We start from the raw sequence: 21,755 nt of genomic DNA, 5'->3' as shown, positions 1-21,755 counted from the left end.
TCCCGGCGCCGGCCCCGGTCCCGCCCCGGGGCGGTGCGGAGCGGAGCGGAGCGGCCCCGCGCTCCGGAACGGGCGGTGCTGCCTTGCCCAGCCGTTTCCTGCCCGGGACGCGGCGGAGCGGAGCCGAGCGGAGCCGAGCCGAGCGGAGCCATGACTCACCAGACCGGCATCCACGGTGAGCGGCGCCCGCCGAGCGGGGCTCCCCCCTCGGCCCTTCCCGCGGGACCCCCGCAGAACCCGGGCCCCCCCGGGCCGGGCTGTCCCGCTGCGCCCCCCGCGGGAGGCACCGCCGGGGCCGCGCCCCGCGCATCGCCGGCCCCGCCGCGGGCGGGATGCGGGCGGTGTCGCGACAGCGAGGGTGATGGGGACGATAAGATGAAGCTTCCCGAAGGAGCCGGCAGATTTCTCCTGCGAGTAGCGGGGGAGGGGGACACTGAGTCAGGCTCGGAGCGTTTGGGTGCCGGCAGGAGCTGCGGGAGGGGGGGTCTGGCTCCGGGGTGCCGCGGGTGCGGGGCTCTCCCGCATCCTTTGTCTGGGCTGATGCTCAACAGCCGCTGTTACACGCTCGGGCAGATGTGTCACGCACATCTGCCTGGCCGCAGCCCCGGCCACCGCGCCCCTCCCGGCGCGGATGCTTGTCCCCGGCTGCCCCCAGCCCAGGCGAGCTGCGGAGAGCCCGAGTGGTTTCCTGCTCCCCGGCTTCTCCGCCCGCTCCCTTCAGGACCCAGCCAGCGCCCCGAGACGACGGCTTTTGCATTTCTGGGTGCGCTTGGTGCATGACTAACTGTGTGTCCTCACGGTATTTCCCTCCTGCCCCCCACCTCCCAGCTCAATTAGCAATATTAATCAGGAGTAGAGTTGCTGCATAATTTATGTAACCGAATCAATATGCGAGCAGGGATGTGAGAGCAGCCACCCCTGGAGCCCTGCTCCGTGCGGTCGGGTGTGAATCCAGTCCCAGGAGGAGAACAGGGACATTGTCCTCACTGCTCCCTTCCTCACGGCTAGCACCTGTGCACCAGGGTGTGAATTTGTGCCTACTCTTCCTTCGTGCAATGACCATCCTTGTTCCTTGAGCATGGTCAAGAGCATCCTTCCCCTCCAGATGCTCTGGTGGGGGCTTTAGCTCAGAAGTGGCCAGCGATGGTGCCTGGATATTTTTCCTGCTTTGCCCAGGAGAGCAGGTGGTTGACGGCATTTGGGCTCAGATTTCTTTGTTTCTGGTTTAAACTTAGATCCTAAAGTTGAGGCTCTAATTGAATGATCCCTGTGTTGTAAAAATGTAATAATAATTAAAAAAGGAAAAATTAAAATTCACCAGGATGGACCCCGGTGCCCACCTGAACTCTGGGTATGTCGGTCCCGCCCTGCAGAGCTCCCTGTGGGGTTTGGGCAGGCAGGGCCTGTTGAGCTGTGTGCCCCAAGAGGCTGCTGCCTGTTGCTCACCAGCTGTACCCGACCGCTCCTGTGCCACCGGTGCCATCCTCCCTGGCACCCTGTGGCTATTGGAGAGGGAGATGTGCCAGTTGGCTCCCTCTGAGAGCACTGACCTTCCCTGACCTTGGTTGCCCCCCGCTTGGCAAGCCCTCTGCGACCAGTGCCTGAGGCACTGTTGCCATAGGATGTGACGTGCCCTGTCAGCAGCGCTCTGAGGGAAAGGGGAAGGGACTCAGACTTCCCCTGAGGAGCTGCAGCAGTGCAGGGTGGGGATTGACCCCACTACTCTGGCCCAGCAGCTGATCCCTGAGCTGGCAGTGGCGTAAAAACCTCCCCGTAGTTATGGAAAATGACTTGTGTTGGGTGGCCTTGCTGTCACAGCATCTTGGACATCTCTGGGTCCTCTCTCCATCCCCTCTTGCATGGTCCCTCTTCCAGGAAGCTACCGTTTTCTCTCTGAGTGCAAATTTGCCCCTCCAACACCGCCCAAATGGGGCGCTCCAGGCTCTAAAGGAATCCCCCAAGGGGGATTTGGGGTCTTTCAGTCCTCCCCACCCCGGCACAGTGATCAAATTAATCCGTTTGCTCAGCAAAGAGCAGATTCCATATCGAATGAGGAACAGCAATCCCACTGCTCCTTTCATCCTCTCTGCTGAGGCGCTGAGGTCTGTTGTTTGCTGAGGAGGAAGGATTTTCTGCATCTTCCTGGTTTCTGGGGCCTTGTTGTCTTTGTGTGCACCCATTGCCTTGTGTTTTTTCATTGCCATTTCTCCCATATTTGCAGGAAGGCATCTGCTCCCAGGGGGAATTACCATCAGATCCAGTGGCTGGCTTAGGGGTGGTTGTGGACAAGTTGGTGGGGGATTTTGCTTCACACTGTGCTAGATCCACGTGAGAGCAGGGTGACGTGGTCATAGGGAACCCCTGGAGCAGCCCCCTGCTGCAAGGCTATCATGCCATCCCACTTTTGGGGAGAAATAGGTGGTCCGCAGAGAGGGGAAGCAGTGGCAGTGAGAGCTGCAGGTTCAGGGTGTGTAATCAGGGCTGAGCCTTTCATGCAGGGGCAAGAGGCTAATTATGATTTTTTTTGTGTATCCCTGGCAGTTCCCTTGAAGGTGCCAGCAAGAAAACCAGGCTGCCATGGAGACTGCCAGGCTGGGAAGGCGGTTGGAAGCTATCAAGGGGTGCTGCGGGCTTTTTGGGGCTGGAAACCTACTTTTTAGCTGCAGCTGGGAGGATTCATTGAGTATTTTTGCAGTCCCTGTTCTGCCCTCAGCAGCGTTAGATGTGGACAGCATTCACTGCTTGAGTTTAAGACCTTAGGAAGGCAATGCTGAACCAGGGCTTTGATGCTGGTGGGAGGTCATCTGCTTTCAGTTGCTTCTGGGATCTCTTTCGAGACCTCTGGGTAGAGAGAAAAAGTCTCTTAGAGGGTATTTTTTTTCATCTAGAAGGTAAAGAAATCAAATGCATGTTGTTTCTTCAAGCCAAAAATAGAGTTTGATGCCTGCTTTTTCTGGGGGAGGTGGCAAGACCTGGGGATGGGGGAGGATCTTCACTGCCATCCACAGCTGAGCTGCCACTTTGCCCCAGGTTTGGATCTTGCATTGGGAAAACATCTGGTAGGAATGGAGAAGCGTGAGCAAGCAATGGCAAGCATGGGTGGAAGACCAGACAAACGCCCTGAGATGTCAAACCCCTTAAATTTAAACACCTAAAATGGTGGGGGAGAGGAAATCCTTCAGAAAGTGTGCAGTGAGAGACTGTAAATGCAATGAGATCACTGCCAGGGTCTGTCCCTGGGTCTCTGTTCCCCTTAGTACCCAAACCAGTGCTCCCACTGGTGGCTTTACTGGGCAGAGATAAGCAACAGCAACCAGCCACTTCTGCAGGCACCTCTGCTTTGCTCTGGGGTCTGACTGATGCTGCCTGCAGGTGGGTTCTGCCCACCCTGGAGCAAGGGAAAGGCCAAATAACTCCGATCTGAGGTGGCAAAGTGGAGACAGGACTGGTCATGGGCACCCATGTGGAAAATCGGGTCTTGAGAAGCAAATGGCTGGTGTTGGCTCAAAGTCTCTGGGCAGGATTTGCATTACAGACCAGGAGCCATCCGTGTGAAATCCTGCAGGAATACAGCCTAGCCCCACAGAAAATCGGGAGAAAAGCTTTGCTTGTCTCCTTCCTCTCTTGCCCTCTTTTTTCCTCCTTTCCTTCTTTCTATTTTCTTCTGACATCTGTAGCTTTTTCCCCACAGAAAAGGCTCCCTGCAGTGACATATTTATTTTTTTCCACGGTGAGAAATAAAATCCTCTTAGCACTTAAACTGGCCATGCGTGTCCGTCAGCGGCAAAGCTCCCTGCAGCAAGCGGGTTGAGCGGGCACTGCGTGACGGAGTTACACCAGGATAGACTGAAAAGAAGGAATTTTAGCTCCAGTGCCTGTTGCAGTTGTGTCCTTTCCTGGATGCCCAGACAGGAGCTGGGCAGAGCTGGCTGGGCAGGGAAGGTGTGGGTAGTGCAGGTATAACCAATGTTTTATTCATCAGCATCTCGACTTCTGTCTGGCCAAGCCTCCCTGCAGCTTGGACAAGTTTTGCCCGGGTTTGTGGCTGCTTTTTTGGCAGAGCTTCCCTGTTGCATCCCAGGCACGCTTGTGCCCCGGACAGTGAAAGGGAAGCAGCCGCTTGGAGTGGCATCAACTTGAAGATTATGTCCAGGGAATGAAAGATTGATGGCTGGAGGCTCGGGTTTCCCGTCGGGGAGGACAAGGTGACTCGGTGTTATTGAGAGAGGCATCTGTTTCAGGGAGCATGTATTATTGATCTGGGAGCTGGGTGCTGGCACTGGGATGGGGGGGGATTGGGAAGGGTCAGATAAGCAAAAACCTGTTGCTGCCCAGACAAGGGAACAGGACGGAGCAGGGGGAGGCGCGGGGGAGGCGGCGTGGCTGTCGCCTCCATCCCCATCCCCATCCCCGCGGTGCTTCCCCGGGGATTGCGCAGGCGGCTCCGCTGGCACCCAGGCATCCCCAGGGACCGAGTGGCCGTTGCTGTGGCTACAGCTGTCATCACTGCCGGGTGCCTCTCTCCCCCTCCGGCCTCCTCACAGCCCGGCTCTGCTCAGATAAGCTAATTGGGGCTGTAAACATTGGAAAAAGGCTCAGTTTGGGAACGGTGTTTGTTGGGGGGTACCAGCGAGCACCACCTTTCAGCAGTTTAGTCAAGCACGATGCCTTAAGCCCAGCACTGAAATCTCCTGGGGACTGATCCAAAGGGGCACATCCCAGGGCAGGGCAGTGCCTGCTCTGGCTGCCAACAGCACATCTGAGCAGTGGGTGCAAGGAATTGGCTGCCCTGCTGCTCCCCAAGCTCAGGTGGTTCAGGCTTTGGGCTGTGCCTGTTTAGTGCTGCCAGAAGGGAGGCACTGCTGTGCCTTCCCACCACAAGCTCCAGTTCTCCTCTGGCAGCTTGCCTGCAGGATCAGGGCCACCTGAAGGCCACCACTGCCCAAACCATCACCTCCCTGCCACACCGTGAGCTGCCCAGCCTGGGTGCTCCGGTGCTGAGGGCTCTGCTCAGCCCACCATGCCAAATGGGTGGCAGGTGCTGCTGGGCGGGGAGGTTGTGTGGTGCAAGGGGTGCAGGGACACGCTGTCAGCAGGCTGCCAAGTGCAGGTGGCTCATGAGTAGGGGACAACTCATCTGCAGCCTACGAACAAGTGGGAGAGGGAGGTGCTGCACGACTCGGTGGCTGGAGGCGATTTTGGGCTGGGTGAGTGGCTGAGGAAGCAGGGGTGCTTGTGCCCACCATGTCTGCCTGGAGGGTGGACAGCAGGGCAGCCTTGTAGAAAGGCCAGAAGGTTCCTCAGATGCCATCAAGCTCATCCTCAAAGCAGCAACATCCCAGGAGCATTTCTGGTGTTTTTTCAGGGCAGGAATGGACACTTGGTGTCTGTCCTTCCCAGGGTTTGATCACCCTCATCATGAGATTTCCCAAATGCCAAGGTGGGACCTGATGTTTCTGGCTGGAAAACCAGTACAGACTGTTCATGATTTTTCTTCTCTGCTCTGCGCTGACCAGCCCCAGTTCCTTTGGTTTCTCCCACACACTGTGCCTTCTGGCACAGGTGCTGTCTGTGCTGTGCCTTGCTCCTTGCACGATGCTGAGCCTGGATGTGCTGTTCTTGCTGTGCCTGCAGCCTTGTCAGCACCAAATAACATGGTCACGCTCTTGTCTGTGCCTTCACGAATGACTTTGCCTGCAACAACGTGAAGCAACTAACCTGAACTTGGCTTGTGACCCACCTCTCTTCTCTGGAGCTGCTGGACCCTGCCCTGTGTCATCATAGCTGGGCCTTCCCCTCGTTATGGTACTTGGCTTCCTATTGAGTTTCATCCCATTTCTTTTTTTCCCAGCCCATTTCTCCAGTCTCCTGAAAGAACGGTGAATTTTTCTCCAGCGTGTGCTTGCATCTCCTCTAGCTTCCCACCTTACAGCTGCAGGAAGCACTATTGCAGCTGCCAGAAGCGTTCATGGAAATGTGGATAAACCTGGACCCACCACAGGTCCCCAGGAGACCTTGCTGGATCCAACCTCTGATACCTCCCTGAGTGAGTTATCCATGCGGTTTTGTGTCCATGCCATAGAGGTTCACCACCCCCATGTTTCCCAAGATGGCTTGAGACATTTAGAAGCTGAGCTGAGACCCCTGAAGCCCACAGGTCTGTGGCTCTGCTAGGAGAAGCATGAGGGATCTCGTGCAATTTGGTCTCAGTAGATCACCACAGGCCATAGCCCAGTTTGGGTTTGTTTCTGGATCATTTGTTGCAGGATTTTCCAGGAACCCATGTCTAGAGGGTGAGTTGGATGTGTGGTCCCCTTCAGTCCTCTGTCCTGTGGCACCTCCCTTTCCCTGGTCTTTATGGTTTCCCCACATGTGGGTTTTTTAGCCCTTGAGTTGTGTCCTGGAGACTTCCTGTCAGGGAGATGCCATGTGGCAGAGGTACCATCTCCAGGGTGAAGTCTCCTCCCTGCCTTTCTTTCAGAGTCAGCTGTGGACTTCTGTATTAGCATTTCAGGCACGTGAGCCATCTCGTCAAGTCTGCTGTGCCAATTAAGTCGTAATCACGCCGTAATGAAGCATTTGCTGAGCTCATGCTCAGACCTTCACTGGTTTATTCCTCTCCCTCCTCACTGTCTCTTGGATCTGCCTTGTGAGAGGCAGAAGGGGACATTGAAGACACCCTGGTGATTTTTTTTATTTAAATGAGAATTGGGTTTTTTAATTTTTTTTTTTTTTTTAATTTTAAGCAGAATTCAAGCTTGGAAACCCCCTCTGAGGTTTGGTGGTTTTTTGTTTTTTTTTTTTTTTGCTGCTGCCTCCTCTGGAAATAGTCTTCCTACTTGGCAGACCTTGTGGTATTTCCTGTGGTGTACTGGGCTTTTCCAGTAGCATCCAAGCTTTTCCTCATCCCCCTCAACCCTTCTGTACCTACACAGGTCCCAGCTCTTGGTCATCACTTGTCAATCACTCAACTGTCAATCATCCCAGCTGCTGATCCAATACTTCAGGGCACTCCTAGCATTTCCAAGTGGGCTAGCGGGTTGCATTTGCTCAGACTCATGATTTTCTAGACCCCCCCACATGCCCTTGGGTTCTGGGAAGGATGAGGTCAGTCTGGAGGGATTTGCAATCCAGTTAATGCTGCAGAGCTTTCCCGTTTCTTCCCCAAAGTTGATGGTATAGAAACATCCAAGACGGATGTTATTCTCTCTCATTTTGGCAGTTTAGCAGGAATCGGTGAAACTTAATGCTTGTTAGGAGCTTTTGTCTCCTGCATGAGGTTTCCTGGGTGTATAAATGTATAAATGTCCCTCTTTCTCTTCCTCTTCCGCCTTGTGTGTTTGCAATAACCACAGATGCTGCCAGAAGGAAACAGCCTCTCTCAACAGAGAAAGGGGCTAAAAATATCGGAGTATCCTTGGTTGGGCACAGCAGGAGCAGGCTGAGCTCCCAGCTGGTACTGGGAGAGGGTGAAGGTCTGCTCTGGGAACTGGGAGAGCTACATGCCTTGATGCTGATGGAGGGAGAAGGGTGGTTTGCTTGTGGTGGGATTACACCAGCAAAGCACCTGAGCATCCCCTAAAATGCCATTAAACAGGGATGTGCCTTCACTGGGGTGTCTGTGTGCCTGTTCCCACAGGGTCCTGCTGGGATGGCTTCTCTGGGTTTGTGTGGGAGCGCTGCTGCCTGCAGGGAGCCAGCCTGGAAGGTCTTTCTCACGTGTGCCTCTTCTCTCTGTGGGAGGGGAAGCCACCTGGACCTCTGATCATTGCAGGCTTTGAGCTGGTGGGGGAAATGCATCGCAGAAGTGTCACTTGTGGGGGACAGGCAGGAGTTTCCTGGGGCCACCCCAGGGATTCCTTCTCTCTCCTCGTGGTTAGGAGAGCTGCGGGCAGTGCCTCAGCCCAGGGTGTGGCTCCAGGGGACAGAGAGCACCGCTGTGTGACAGTCCTTGGCCACCATGTCCCTTGGGTGGGTGCTGAGTCATGTTGAGGCTCCTCCTGTGGTGGTGCTGGGGCTGTGCTGAGGGTGCACCCACTGCTGGAGGGATTGAACCAGAATGGGCCTGGCCCTTGCTGTGGCGTGTCCCACCACTGCACCTTTCCAGCTGATGTAGGGGTGGCTTCCTTTGCAGAGTGTTTTGACCAAGGATGCTCTCAGGCTCCAGGGACCCAAGCAGGGTTCCTTCCTGCTGCTGGCTGCTTTGGCACAGCCATCAGTGATGGGCAGGCAGCACAGCAACGTGCCGGGAGCGGGGGGCTGCTGATGCTGACTGAGCACGGATCCTGGCATGGACTGAGGGGCATCTGCCCAGGTCTCTGATCTTTGCAGTGCTATTTTCTTCAGTATTTCCAACAAGTGCAGCAGCTTTGAACTCATAGGGCCCCCTTGGCTGCATGGCTGCATTGAGGAAAGGGCTTGGGTGTGTAACTGCAGTGGTTTTAGGGGGAGGTAAAACTGGCCTGGGAGATGCTCCTTATCGAGGGGTCGGCCGCTCCAAGCCACATCTGGGCATTGCCTTCATGTGCAGCATGTCCTGGGTGGGATGGGGAGCTCTGTGCCAGTAATGCTTTCAGGGTGGGCAGGTGAAGCCTTCCATGCTGGCTGTGGGCTGCTCCTTCCATATCCACTGCCTCCAGTTGTCTCCTGGAAGGATGCCAAAGACCAGTTGCCGTCACCCAGTGTTAAGGGATGGGGGATGAGCGGGAAAGTGGCTCCCCAAAACACTTCCCAAAAGCCTTGTGCAATCAAAGCCCTGCTGGCTCCGGAGCAAAACCCTGGGGCTGTTGCCTTTCCCTTCCCCAGGGGCTCAGCTTCAAACCAGTGTCTCCAGTTTGGAGCCATGCTGGTTCCCAGCCACTCGGGAGCAGCATCCTGCCACGTGTCACCAGCCCAGGATGTCACAGCCTGTCGGGACATCTTCCAACCACCCCTAGTATGCGAACCCTGCCGCTCTGTAAAGCGAATCAACTTGTCACTTGAGCTCTCCCTGCCTGCACTGGCCAAGCCATCGTCTAAATTTGGGTGATTATGTTCACCCAGGCCAAGTATCAGGTTCTCTGGATCACATGTGCTCCCAGCTGCTATTTAACTCTGACACCTCAGGGAGACGCAGCACTTTGCTCCCAGCTTTTTGGGATTTTTACTATTATTTTTTTATTACAATTTTTTTAAGGGCGCCAGAGATTTAAGTTTTTTACAAAAAAATTTTAAATTTCTATCCTGCCAAGTTGATCCCCTCCCTGGCCAGTCACCAAGAGCCCAGCACCTGCTTTGATTGCTAAATCTGATCACGATGTTTCTGGTTCTTTCAGCCACCACAGAATTAAGGGACTTTTTTGCCAAAGCCCGAAACGGTTCAGTTCGGCTCATCAAGGTCATCATTGAGGATGGTAAGTCCTGTTTTTAAGTGCTTTGATTTACACCATGTCTATTCTCTGTTTCCTCTCCTCCTCTCCTGTTCACCGCTGAGGTGCCAGCGCGTGTTTTTGGAAACCTCAAGGAAAACGCTGCTGGGGTTTCCTAGCACGTGGCAGCCCGGACCTGAAATACAAGCTCAAAATCTGGCTGTGCTGGTGAGCAACTATTGGAGCCCTGGGGCAGCTCCAGTGGGGAGCAGTGACTTTGCCAGCAGAGCAGCACCAATGTCAGGATCTGTGCTGGGCTCTGGGGGGCTTTTGCTGCTCCTGTGTCCAATTGTGATGGGAACCCTGTGGCAAACTGCTGTAGGATCTGTGGGACCTTTGTTGGGGGTGATACACAGGCATCTTCCTCCTTGGATGTGGCATCCCACGCCAGGTAAGGAGGTGTTTGAGGCAGGGGTGGGCAGGGGGGTGCTCTGTGACACAGGGCCCAGCACAGGGCCCCAGTTTCCTCCCCCAAGGGATGCTACACTCAGAAACTCATCCCATTGCATGGGACTGCCCCTAGCCCAGGATGCAGGTGCCACCAACCTGCCTGTGTTTGTCCCATGGGAAGGTGCCTTTGGGTGGCCTCTACATCTGTCAAACAAGTGAGCAGAGCAAAGCACTGATTGAACATCCCAGCGGGGAGCCACTGTGGTGTAGGTTTTCCATCACCTCGGCCTCATACAATTGCATATGAATGACTTGTTTCTCCAGCAGCAGGGACATTAATGCCCTGCCAAGCTGCTGTCACCACCTCCCTTGGGTGGGCCACCAGGACCATGCCACAAATACTGAGGTGGATGTGGTTGTAAGGAGCCCATGGTGACCTTTGGAGTGCCCCGTTTGGAAGAGCAGCGGGACTTGAAATGCCACTTGAAGGGACACGTCACTGGGGCTACAGCAGCTTCAGCTGTGTTGGCTTTGTCCTCAGCCAGGTCCCTGTGTGGTGGGATGAGACATCCTCATTGTTTCTTTGGAGCATCTTTGACAACAATTTTGCACTCTCAGCTTCTTTTGCTTTTAAAAAGCAGGAGTCGGGTTTGTGTTAGGATAATGCAAGTCACGGATGTCCCTAAGCCTGGTCTTAGGGTTTGGGTTGTGGCTGGTGACACCAGCAAGGGAAACGTTTTATCATCAGTGGAAAACATGTTCTACTGTCTCTGCTGAGGATAAATGGGGTACATTTATATGTCCAATATGACAGCAGCAGCAGCTTCATGGACCATCCTCGCCTGGCAGTTTTTGTGCTTCACAGTCCAGCTCTCACACCCTGCCAGCTACTTCTCCCTTGCCTGGACCAGCCAAGGGCAGCTCTGGAGGAACTTGGGTGTCTGCAGAAGCTTCTGAGGTGCAGCAGAGCCTGAGGCTCCTGTGGGTCGGCAAGAGGAAGAATTGGTGGGAGCACCTCTCTGCCAAAGGGCTTGAACTGTTGTGGACAAGGTGGTGGTGGTCCCACCAGCCTGACTCAGGGACACAGTGCTTGGCCTCTCTGGACCACCACTCTTCTGTAGCACAGGGAACATCAGCCTGCTGGTACCCGCTGCAGATGGACCTTTGGGCAGTAAGGAGTGTCCGGGCAGAGGTCACAGCCAGATAGAGGGACTCCAGCATGCTGGTCCTGGAAGGGATGTGCCCTAGGCTGGCTGGGGAGGACATCCCAGCTGCCCTGACTGAACAGGGGATGTGGAAGAGGAGCCTCCATCTTTGTCTGATGGCTTGCAGACACCTTGTGCCCTGTGGGAACATTTGTCTTGGTGCATTTCAGAGCAGGCAAAAGCAGGTAGGAGGAGAGGAAGACGGTGCAAGGAGCCTTATGGCAGATGCTCTGTGTCTAGGCATCCCCAAAGCCACATCTATGGCTGAGCAGCCCTTTGGAGCAATTTGAGCTGATGCTGCCTTTGGAGACCTACTGGGAAAAGCGGTGGCTGGATGGAGGAGGACTGGGAGAGCAGGATGTGCACCAAGGCTCAGCAGCAGTTTGCTGGCATGAGAGCAGCTTGTGGTTCAACGTGTTTTTAGGTGATGCTCTGCTTCTCACTGTCAGCAGGATTCTGGACAAGGCTGACTTTGTGGACTTCCCTGTTGGGTGCATGTCATTACACTTGGATGCTGTTGTGCACTGAGCTTTGCAGACTGGGCCTCCTGTGCTGTCCCCCCACGGCACCCACCAGAGCTGAAGGCAGAGCTTCCTTGTCAGGCATTTCAGAGCAAGGCAGCCTGTGTGCAGTGAGTGCTGGGGGCACCTTGAGGGCCAGAAACACTCCCAGCTCTGCTTTTCTAGCAGCAGCTCCCAGCAGAAATGGCACCTGAAAGAGCTGGTGCTGCTGCTGATGCTTTGCTGAAGGGCGGTTGCTTCGAGTTTCCTGATTCTTCCCAAGGAGAAAAACTTGGCCCTGAGTGGATTAAGCGGAACTGCAAAGAGCCCAGGGGAAGGTTGGAGGCTGCCAGCTCACGGCAGCACAGCCGGGGTCCGGCTTAGTCACAGCCTGGGAATAGCCTGGAGTGACTCAGCACCGATTGCTTCGTGCGTGAGGTATTGGTATGTGTTGCAGGCAGAGATACCCACGAGCTGCCAGTGGGTTTGGCCAGGTGAAATTCCTGCAGTCTCTTTGGGATCCCAGGCCTTTGCGACGCACAAATCGATTTGCGGAGCTCTGTGCTTATTTTAGGGGTACATGGAAGTTTTTATGCTGCTTTCTTCAAACAGGTAGTTTTGTCGAAGGTAAAGAAGTATTTCCAGCAGCACCTTGTTCTCTGCTGTCCTTGTTACTGAACTGGCAACTTGTGCTACCCATGCTGAAATAACTGGATTCAGTGTGTGATGGCAGATGCCAGGGTGGCGCTGGGCAGGGAAGGGCTGCAGTGCTGCCTTGGGGAATGTCCTGCTTGGGTGGGAAGGAAGGATGAGAGCAATGCCTTCCAAACCCTTTATTCCTCAACTATTTTCTTTAAAAACATTCCTACCATGGGATTTGAAAGGGTTGGGAGAGGGCTGTGCCCCAGCCAAGGGGCTCCCTGGATCCCAGTGGGCAGCAGGGCTGTGGGCAGAGGTCCAGGCAGGGCATGTGTCAGGCAAAGCATCCCCTCAAGTGCCAATTATTCAAGGCTCTAGTTCTTTTGCTTTGGCACCTCCAGATTTTCCTACATCTTGTTCTCTCCAGACCTTTCTGCATCTATAAATGGAATAAAAATACAGGCTATTTTCCAGCAACCTACACTAATCGTCTCCAGTACCAACCCTTTTCCATTCAGCCATCCCAAAGCTTGGTTTGACCCTCACCAGGGGATGGGTTTTATGTTTGTAGGATGCCTCCACCAGTGTTTAAATCCCAGCTGAACAGTGCCCAGCTCACAGGGATCCCAGCCCCACTGCCACTTGTGTAGCAGCTGAAAAAATGCCCTCCAGATACTTGAGATGCTGCCGTGTGTGTGAAATACTTAGGTCGCTTCCAGAGGCTGGGGCTCTCCTGGCAGAGACGTCGGGCTGGGGTCTCTGGGACACCCCTGATTTGCAAAGACATGGGCTTTGGGTATCAGCTCTTATTTTGTCCCCTCTGTGTTTAAGGGGATCTGATGAGAGCAGCTTTGGCTTGTGGCAGTGGATTTTACTGTGAGACCTTTATTTGTCTCAGCACCCCAAGTGTTGGTGTTTCCTTGTGTCCCTGGTGAGATATCATAGTGCCCCTAGAGCGTCCCAGGTGGGATGGGAGAATGTCATGTTAAAGGATGGTTGAGAACTACATGAGTGCAGGGAGCAGAGGGAAGGAGGCCACAGGATCACCAGAGAGGAGACCTTGGCAGCAAGGAGCAGTGGAGGGGAGGAGATGGTTGACAGGAGGCTGTGGGATGCTGGCAGAAAACCAGCCCCTCCACAGCAGCCACAGCCCTGATGGCATCTCCAGGGGGGGGTCACACCTCGGGGTGTACACTGCTGCATGTGGCTCCAGGGCACAGTTTGTTTTTCTGCAGGACAGCATCGTTGGTGCTGGAGTTGCAGCAAACCCTTGGGTGAGCCACCATCTGGTCCTGCAAGGTGAGCCTTGCCTTCGTCTAACACCCCCTTGTCTGTCTTTTCCTTCCAGAACAGCTTGTGCTGGGAGCCCACAAAGAGCTGTCCCGGCGCTGGGACGCTGACTACGATCCCTTCGTGCTGCCCCTGCTGGACGAGCAGCAGCCGTGCTATGTGCTGTACCGCCTGGACAGCCAGAACGCCCAGGGATACGAGTGGCTCTTCATCTCCTGGTCCCCCGACAGCTCCCCGGTGAGCTCCGTGCTGGGCTGTGACGGGAGGAGGTGGCAGGGCTGGGATGTAGAGGGGGGAGCAGTATGGACCACAGGGCCAGGATGGAGACATCCCACCGTGGCTCTGGCCAAAGGCATTGCTGGGAAGAGCCAGCACTGGCGCTGACTTGCCCCCAGCCTGGCCCTGCTCTGCTCAAGGAGTGGCTGCCAGCCCTTCTCCAGGCCTGGCTCCAAAATTAGGTGTTGGAGAGTGGGCAAAAAAGGGCTGCTGGATGAGAGGCAGGTTTAGAGGATGTCAGCAGTATGGCTTGGAAAATGCCTTCCTGTTGAGCACATCTCCAGGCTTCTGGTGGGCCTGACATTTACTGCTGTGTTAACATGCGTGCTTGCCATCTGGATACATATATATATGTGTGCATATTTATATATATATATATATGTAATATATATGCATATATATATACATATACATTAGACACATATATACTTACATATATACTTATTATATATTTTATATAATCTTTATGCTATATAGATTTACTGCCATGTTAATACATGCACTTGTCATATATATATATACACACACACATACACCAATATATGTAATATATATTATTTTATGTATTATAACGTGCATATATATGAAAAGACCCACTGCAGTTCCTTGGTATATATCTAACAATTAGGTTGTTATTATATATACACATGTGTATGTATACACACATGTATATACAATTATAATAAAAATATACAATGATATATCATTTTATATCTGTGTATATGTGTACATGTACATGTACGTATACATGTGGCTGTATAATAATATATATTTTAAATATATATCTTTCAACAAACCACAGAGGGTCTTATTGCAAAAGCACAGTGTGCCCAGGAGCACCTGCCAAAGCTCTTCCCTGCGTGTTGCAGAACGAGGCAATAGAAGTGCCAAAGGCAAAACTTGCTTTTAAGTGGCTCCAGTGGTATTTGCACCTCCTCTAACCCAGGTGCAGGTGAGAAGTGGCACACTGGAGCTCAGGGATGGGAAAGCAAAGCATGGAATAAACTGTGGGACTGTGGGCCGTGCTTGGCAAGGCTGCGCCAGGCGCCGGCAGCCCTGGAAATAGTGCTAGTGGATTTTCCCGCCTGCTCCCCACTCAGGGGTGCTGCCATTAGAAATCAGATAGAGCTGGAGACTAGCTGGTTGTTCCCAGGAGGGCTGATGTTTGTGGAGCTGGTGGTGGGATGGTGGCTGTGAGCACTGGGCACCTCCCTGGTGCCCCGTGCCCCTCTGTGACGGCACTGCCGCCCCTCTCCCGGCAGGTCCGGCTGAAGATGCTCTACGCTGCCACCAGAGCCACGGTGAAGAAGGAGTTTGGAGGGGGGCACATAAAGGATGAGATGTTTGGCACAGTGAAGGTATGGTGGTGGTTCCTGGGCAGCCTTTTGGGTCCAACCCTGAGTTTCAGCAGCCTACCCTGGGCTCAGTGCCTGGGCTCAGTGGGATGTGGGATGCTGGGACAGCACAGAAGTTGGTCCCTCACGCTGCTTTAGTCTCCTGGGTGGCCACTGCCGTCATCTCCTGCCTGCAGGGCTGTGGTCTGTGATAGAGACCGTGGAAGAAGTGGAAGGAAGGCTCCAAGATGTGGAGCTTTACACTGAGTGGGAGAAGAAGCACCAGGTGGTGGCAGTGTCACTCCAGCAGCAACAGCTGCCTGTGTGCCAGGATTATCCCTCTGCCTTGGATCCTGGGCATCAGTCCTGCTGAGGCTTCTGGTCCTGGTGGGAGCCAGGGAGATCCCTGCTCTGCTCCAGGAGATCCCCCTTCTGCTGTGGGGCCCCGCTCTGCTGCTCTCAGTCTGTGGGCTCTGCCTTTCCTTCTCACTTCCATGCTCATGAGCTCCATTAATCAGCTGGAAGAGCCGCACTATCACAGCCACAGGTGCCTGGGGAGGGTCTGAACAGGCACAAGCAGTCGTAGGCACTGTTTAAAATTGACTGTGGGATTTGCTTGGAGCCATCCAAGAGCACTTCTCAGGTTGATCCTCCTGGTAAGGAGGGAGCCCAAGACCCACCGGGTTGCTCACACTCACCTCAGGGCTGGGGGTGCATCCTGATAACCATCTCTGATGTGTCTCCTGTCCCTATGTCTGCAGGAGGACGTGTCCCTGAGTGGTTACCAAAAGCACGTGTCCTCCAGCTCTGCCCCGGCCCCGCTGACCGCAGCCGAGCAGGAGCTGCAGCAGATCCGCATCAACGAGGTGGGTGTCCAGCAGCCCCAGGAGAGGAACCTGAGACCCTCTGAGCATGAAGGGATGTGTGGGATGCAGGGAATGAGTGTTCAGCTAGAAGGGATGGGTCTTTTTTACTTTGCTCCCTTGTACCTGTGCAGTTAAACCTGTTTCTGCCCTTGCTGAGGTGGCCAAACCTCCTCACAGTCAAACTGTGGTGGCATAAAGAGGAATTTACACTATTATGTTTTATCTTCCTTGAACATGAGCTCAGGACTGCGTTTTGCTGGCAGTCAGAAGATGGTTTAGGGCTGAAAACAGGCAGCAGTCTCTAACCTCTGGGTGCTGGGGCAAAAAGCCAGCGCTGAGTTTGAAGTTGTGGGGGAGGCAGTAAGAATTCAGGCTTATCTTTGGGCTGCAGCAGCATCCTCTCCCATTCTCTTCCTCTGTGGCTATAAATATGAGGGATGCTGTCCCAAGAAATACAGATCTTAGCCTAAATTTGGGGGCTTTTGTGCTGGAGAGGATGTGGAAGTGTCACGGGGTGGGGCTGGGGGCAGACAAGGCTGATGGCACTAATTAATGGCAAAGACGAGGCAGGAGGTTTCCACCTGCCAAAGCAGATCTGGGGGTGGTGAAGTTGAAGGACGTTTTGGAGATGCCACTAAGAGGTGGTTTCTACCATGGATCTCAGTGGAGTTATCCCAGCTCCCAGCCTGGAGGGGTTGGGCATGATTTGTGCTGGGGGATCCAAGGTGATTCCCATGCTTGCAGAAGAGAGAGATGCTGATGGTAGCTCTGCAGCTCATTTGGCACCTCAGGATGTCTGCGCCATCACCTTGTCTGGCCAGTGCTGCAGGATTAAGTAGTTTTGGGAGGGTGTTGGGCTGTGTCTTACAGAGTCATGTGGCCCAGGTAAGTAGTGCTTGTGGTGCTCATTTTCCAGCTGACCTGCCGTATTCTCCTTTCCACCCTCACCTTTGTGAGACGCAGCTCTTGGGTGGAGGTGCTGCTGCCGTTTAGTTTTTTGGGAGTTATTTTAAAGGTGCATGGTCCCCTGTGTCAGCCTGGGCCACAGGGAGCAGTCACCAACATTTAGAAGGAGATGAAGATGGGTATGTTTTTGCCTGTGGGTGGATTTAAGGGTGGGAAGTGGCCGATGCTGGGTGAGGGGTCTCCGTGTTGGTGTTTTGCCCACTTGGCCCTGCACACGGAGCAGGAGGTGGTGTGAGCTGTGGTTTGGGTACTCCGTGCCACACTGATGTCCCCAGGCTGGGGAAACCCGGGACTCTCAGTAAATGCAGCTTGGAGTGAGTTTCTGGAGCCCTGCAAAGCAGAGGGCTGTGATCCAGGGGGTTGTATGGGAGCAGCTCACAACTTGTACCACCTGTCTTGGTACAGCGATGCCTCCAGCCTTGCCTGCAGCGTGCAGGGTCCCTGCACACGTGTGCACCTTGTGCACAGGCTTTGGGGTCCTTCCACGTGCTTGCACGTTGCAGTTGCCTTTGGGGGAGCAGATCCAGCATGTGGGAGAGGGTGCTCAGGGCCAGCAGTGACCTGGGACTTGGGCCCAGGGCAGTCCCTGACCTCAGCACTTCTATGTGTGTGCCCAAGCCCTGCTAGTGGTCCAGGACCCTGCACATCCCCCTGTGTTCAACCAACCTGTCAGGATTTTGCAAGTGACACAAGGGACATGGTTTCTTTAAAAGCCACCAGCTCTCAAGTGCTTTGCTGTGCCCTTTGCCTGGGAGTTCTGCTCCCCTCTCCTTTTGCATTGTTGATGCACAATCTTCTGAGACACTGGACAGGTTTGCAGTCCTCACCCTGAATGTGGCTGTGCTTCTCATCAGGCAGGAGCTCCCTGGGATCCTCAGCCACCGGGAAAGTGCACAGAGGGGGTGGGAGGGGAAGGTCAGCAGCAAAGAAGGAAGGGGCAGGCCATGACTGCAGGGCAGCTGCTTCAGGACAGGCACAGCAGCCTTTGACACTGAACAAAGAAGGACTCAGGTTTGAACGTCCCCCAGGGAGGTGCCCAGCCTTTGGGAAAGCAGGTTTTAGGCTGCATGAGCCAAGCTTTCCCCGTGGTTCAAGGGCTGTATGGACAGAGGTGATGCTGTGAAATACCCTTTCTTGATAGCTGGTTGGGAGCTTAGGGAAATTTGCTATTCGCTTTATATCTATATATATTTTTTAAATAGCTGGAAAATGCCAGCTTTGCTGAGCTGAGAGTTGTCAGCAGACTGTGGGCTACGAAACAGCTTTGAATTTTGCACTGAGCTTAACACCCACGAGTGGGGAGTCTTTCTAGAGGTGTAGCAGGTTCAGAAACACAGGAGGGAGCCGGGCATATCCCACTCATGGGGCTGGGAGAGGGGGCAGGAGAGTTAAAAGGAACTAGAGGTGGGGGAGCAATTGCAAGGTGGAAGGGAGTGTCATTAGTGGCTGCCCCACAGTGTTGGAGGGTGGGTAGAGCAGAGGCTTCACCAGAATCCTCCCATGAGGATTTCACCATAAGGCAGAGCAGTGCTCATTAACCAAGGTCAGCACCGTGTCAAGAGTGAGGGAAGAGGTGGGGAAAATCTAACCTAAAGAAAAGGAGATAAAATAGCCCCCCATGGCAAGCCTGCTGCCAGCAAGGCTGGGCAGCCAGGATGTGGCATATGCTCAGCAGTCCTGTGCATGGCTCTCAGGCTGTGCCCTGGGGAGTGTTTCAGGAAGCCAGTTTTTAATGTTTTTAAAAGGGAAGGAGTAGAAAATACAGAGGGGTATGGGGAAATTGATGTTGCTAGGACAAGTTTCCATCTCGTATTTTTGGACTTCAGCGTGCTTTGTGTTGGAGCTTGAGATCTCTCCAGTCCTGCTATAATCCTTCCAGCCTCCTTGCATTTATGGGAGAGAAAGCTGAGGGTCTGGGGCTGTTGGCAGTGGTGATGTCCTTGTGCTGCACCTCTCCACAGGGTGGGACCAGGCAAGCTTGTGTGCATCCTGAATCCCTGTGTGCTTTCCCTTGGGCCCGTGCTGGTGCCACAACATCCCAGGGGATGGTAGGACAGCAGAGCTGGAGGTCAGATGGACTTTGTGCCCACCTAAGCAGTTATTTCCCTTTCCTAAGAGCTGCACATTCACACCCTGCTCATCCTCCAAGATGCCTGGTATTGATAGAGGTTTGAGCATTTTTTTCCTCCTAAATATCTAACATATGCTCTTTGGTAAAGGATAGCCCAAAATCTATTCCTGCAAATTCTGGAACTCATCCAAACTCTGGGCTGGGGCCACCCCAGCTGGGGAGCCAGCAGGAGATGGGGCAGGGACAGGCTCTGCACAGAGACATTGGCAGAGACGCTGCATGCAGGGCTGCCCAGGCTGGGGGCTGGGACTCTCCCTCCCACTCTTCCCCAGCGCTGACATCTCCTGTGTTGTTTTTTGCTGCTCTCCCTGCCCACATTGCCAGGGCAATGTGGCCTTCCCTGGCTTCCAGCAGGGACATGGTACGGCTTCATCCTCCCGGCATGTCCGTGTGTCCCCCCTACCCTTCTTGTTTCACACGAGACACCCCCCAATCCCTGCGCAGGGTGCTGTTGACAGTGTGTCTCCTCTCCCCACGCTCGCAGGATTCCTGTTCCCAAGACTCGAGCACCGAGATGGTAGGCTGCTCTGCCTGCTTGATGCCCGGTTTCTCCTTCTCCTGGCATTGTTTTTCTGCATGCTCTGCTCTGGGCACCCGAGTCCATCGTTCCCCCGGGGTGTGGGTACCGTGTGAGGCTCCTGTAACAAAGGGCAGCCCTGTAAAGAGACCCACTTGGGTGCTGCCGAGTGGTTTTGAGATGTCAGCCCAAACTCCTGCGTTTCTCTTGGCATGCCTTGACTTTTCTTCCTTTTCTCTGTCAGGGGGAGGGCAATGAAGAAAGAAAAAACCGTTAAGGTTGGACTCTATCTGTAATCTCTGAAAACAGATCCCAAAGGAAAGGGACCCACGCTCGCTGCAGAGCACCTGGGTTAGAGTTGCTGGGCTGTTTCCCTGGGAGGGGGTCTTGAGGTGGGAAGGGCTCCTCCGCCGTCAGGGTGACGCCATCTCCCTGTATTCTGTGGCAGATGGTGGGGGGCTGTTGCTGCTGCCCATCGCTGGTAGAGTACCCCGACCCCGAGGAGGTATGGTGTGCCCGCCGCGCCCTGACCCCCCTTCCCCTCCAGTCCCCGTGAGGGACCCCCGTTGTGGCTGGATGGAGGCACCCGGGACGATGCCACGTCTCTGCAATCTCTCTCTCTTCCTTCTTTAAAGTGGGGTTTGGTCTCCTGGACTAGGGGTTACAGGCAGCAGCCTCAGGGGTTGTGGGGAAAACAGCGTCTGGGATCTTTCCCACCTGTGGATCTCCAGTTCCCCCAGCTCCAGCGTTGGAGGGAGTGCCTGTCTGCTGCAGTTAAACTCACTGAGGAGAGTGGGTTGTCCTCCCTGCTCTTGGGGACCTGTGCAACTGAGCGCTGTCATTTCAGGGCTCCCCCTGTCATCCGTGGGGTAACAGTTGGAGATGAATGGAGATGGAAATGTGCCGGCATCGGTCGCAGTATCCCTATCAGGGACTCGCTGGAAAATGTTGGTCTTGAGCTGGTCTTTGCTGGGAGTGCAGTGTGGGGTGCAGGGGTGCATGGCTGGGCCGAGGTGATCTCCCAGAGCAGTGATACAGTGACAAACGTCCCCATCCTGAGCCTGGCTGACTTTCAGCAGTTTAATGCCGTGGTCCCTGTGAGCTGGGTGTCAGGAAGCTCCTGGGATGAGAAGTTTTAGCCACAGCAGCGGCTGGTTTTCCTTTCTCTCCCTTCCCCACCCTTCGCCACTGTGCCCTGACGCTCGAGGTGGTTTCCATCCCCAGGTGAAGACAGAGATCAGTGTGGAGAGCAAGCACCAAACACTGCAGGGCCTGGCCTTCCCCCTGCAGCTGGATGCCCAGCAAGCCATCCAGGCACTCAAGCAGAAGAAAATCAACTACATCCAGCTGGTAGGTCCCTCACATGGCTCCTCTGTGCCCCACTCCCCTACCTCTTGCTGCCATCTCTCACTCCCATCTGCTCCCCTGTCCCTCTGTCCATCAGAAGCTGGATCTGGAGCGGGAGACCATCGACCTGGTGCACACAAGCCCCACAGAGATCGCTGACCTGCCCAAGAGGATCCCCCAGGACTCAGCTCGCTACCATTTCTTCCTGTACAAGCATTCACATGAGGGAGACTACCTGGAGTCTGTCGGTGAGAGCCTTGGCGCTGGGGATGGCTGGTTCAAACCTGTGGGGGTCCCCATTTTCCCTGGACTATTGCTCACATGGGGGAGCAAGCAGTGATGGGGATAGGGATGGTGTGGCAGGGGACCTTGAGTCGGTTCCCTCCCATGGTGAGTGTTAGCAAGCCCTTTGGTGCCAAAGAAACCCTGCCATGTGTGGTGCAGGTCTCTCTGGGTGCCGCCGCAGAGGATTTGTGGGAGTGGTTTGGTGGCCAGTGCATGACAGGCATACCAGGGAAGATTTGGGAGGGGTGATGGATGGGATGGCTCACCTTCTACCACTGAATAAACTGGGACTCTCGGGGCTGAAAAAGATGTGACCAGGGTAGGATGCAGCTGGTATGCCCTGGCCACAGGCCTGGGCAGCACCCCAAGCCCTGCTCTCTTCTTGCAGTCTTTATCTACTCCATGCCCGGGTACAAGTGCAGCATCAAGGAGCGCATGCTCTACTCCAGCTGCAAGAGCCGGTTGCTGGACACTGTGGAGCAGGAATTTTGCCTGGAGATAGCCAAGAAGGTAAGTGCGAGCCCACAAGGAGATGACGGAGCAGAGACCCGTGCTGGGCATCAGCAAGGGACTGTGCTGCAGCCCCTCTGGTGGGCTTGGGG

General features: G+C 54.6%; 1 protein-coding gene across 1 annotated transcript in view; it reads left to right on the top strand.

Annotated features, from left to right (window-relative positions):
- The first annotated feature begins 75 nt into the window (after positions 1 to 75).
- TWF2 (twinfilin actin binding protein 2) overlaps positions 76 to 21,755 on the top strand; it is a 22,730-nt gene continuing 1,050 nt past the window's right edge. The window contains exons 1-8 of the mRNA XM_027886191.1: positions 76 to 175; positions 9,315 to 9,392; positions 13,490 to 13,668; positions 14,970 to 15,065; positions 15,803 to 15,907; positions 20,746 to 20,871; positions 20,966 to 21,116; positions 21,542 to 21,743. Coding sequence (XP_027741992.1) covers positions 151 to 175; positions 9,315 to 9,392; positions 13,490 to 13,668; positions 14,970 to 15,065; positions 15,803 to 15,907; positions 20,746 to 20,871; positions 20,966 to 21,116; positions 21,542 to 21,743 — 962 coding nt within the window. The 5' untranslated portion in view covers positions 76 to 150. The remainder of the gene's footprint in view (positions 176 to 9,314; positions 9,393 to 13,489; positions 13,669 to 14,969; positions 15,066 to 15,802; positions 15,908 to 20,745; positions 20,872 to 20,965; positions 21,117 to 21,541; positions 21,744 to 21,755) is intronic.

The sequence above is a fragment of the Empidonax traillii genome, unplaced genomic scaffold (genome assembly GCF_003031625.1).
Source record: "Empidonax traillii isolate 1590-97213 ecotype Southwest subspecies unplaced genomic scaffold, ASM303162v1 scaffold182:size1009393, whole genome shotgun sequence".
In the NCBI taxonomy this organism is placed as follows: domain Eukaryota; kingdom Metazoa; phylum Chordata; class Aves; order Passeriformes; family Tyrannidae; genus Empidonax; species Empidonax traillii.
Note: the sequence above shows the minus strand (reverse complement) of the source record. Positions and strands in the feature narration are given on the sequence as shown.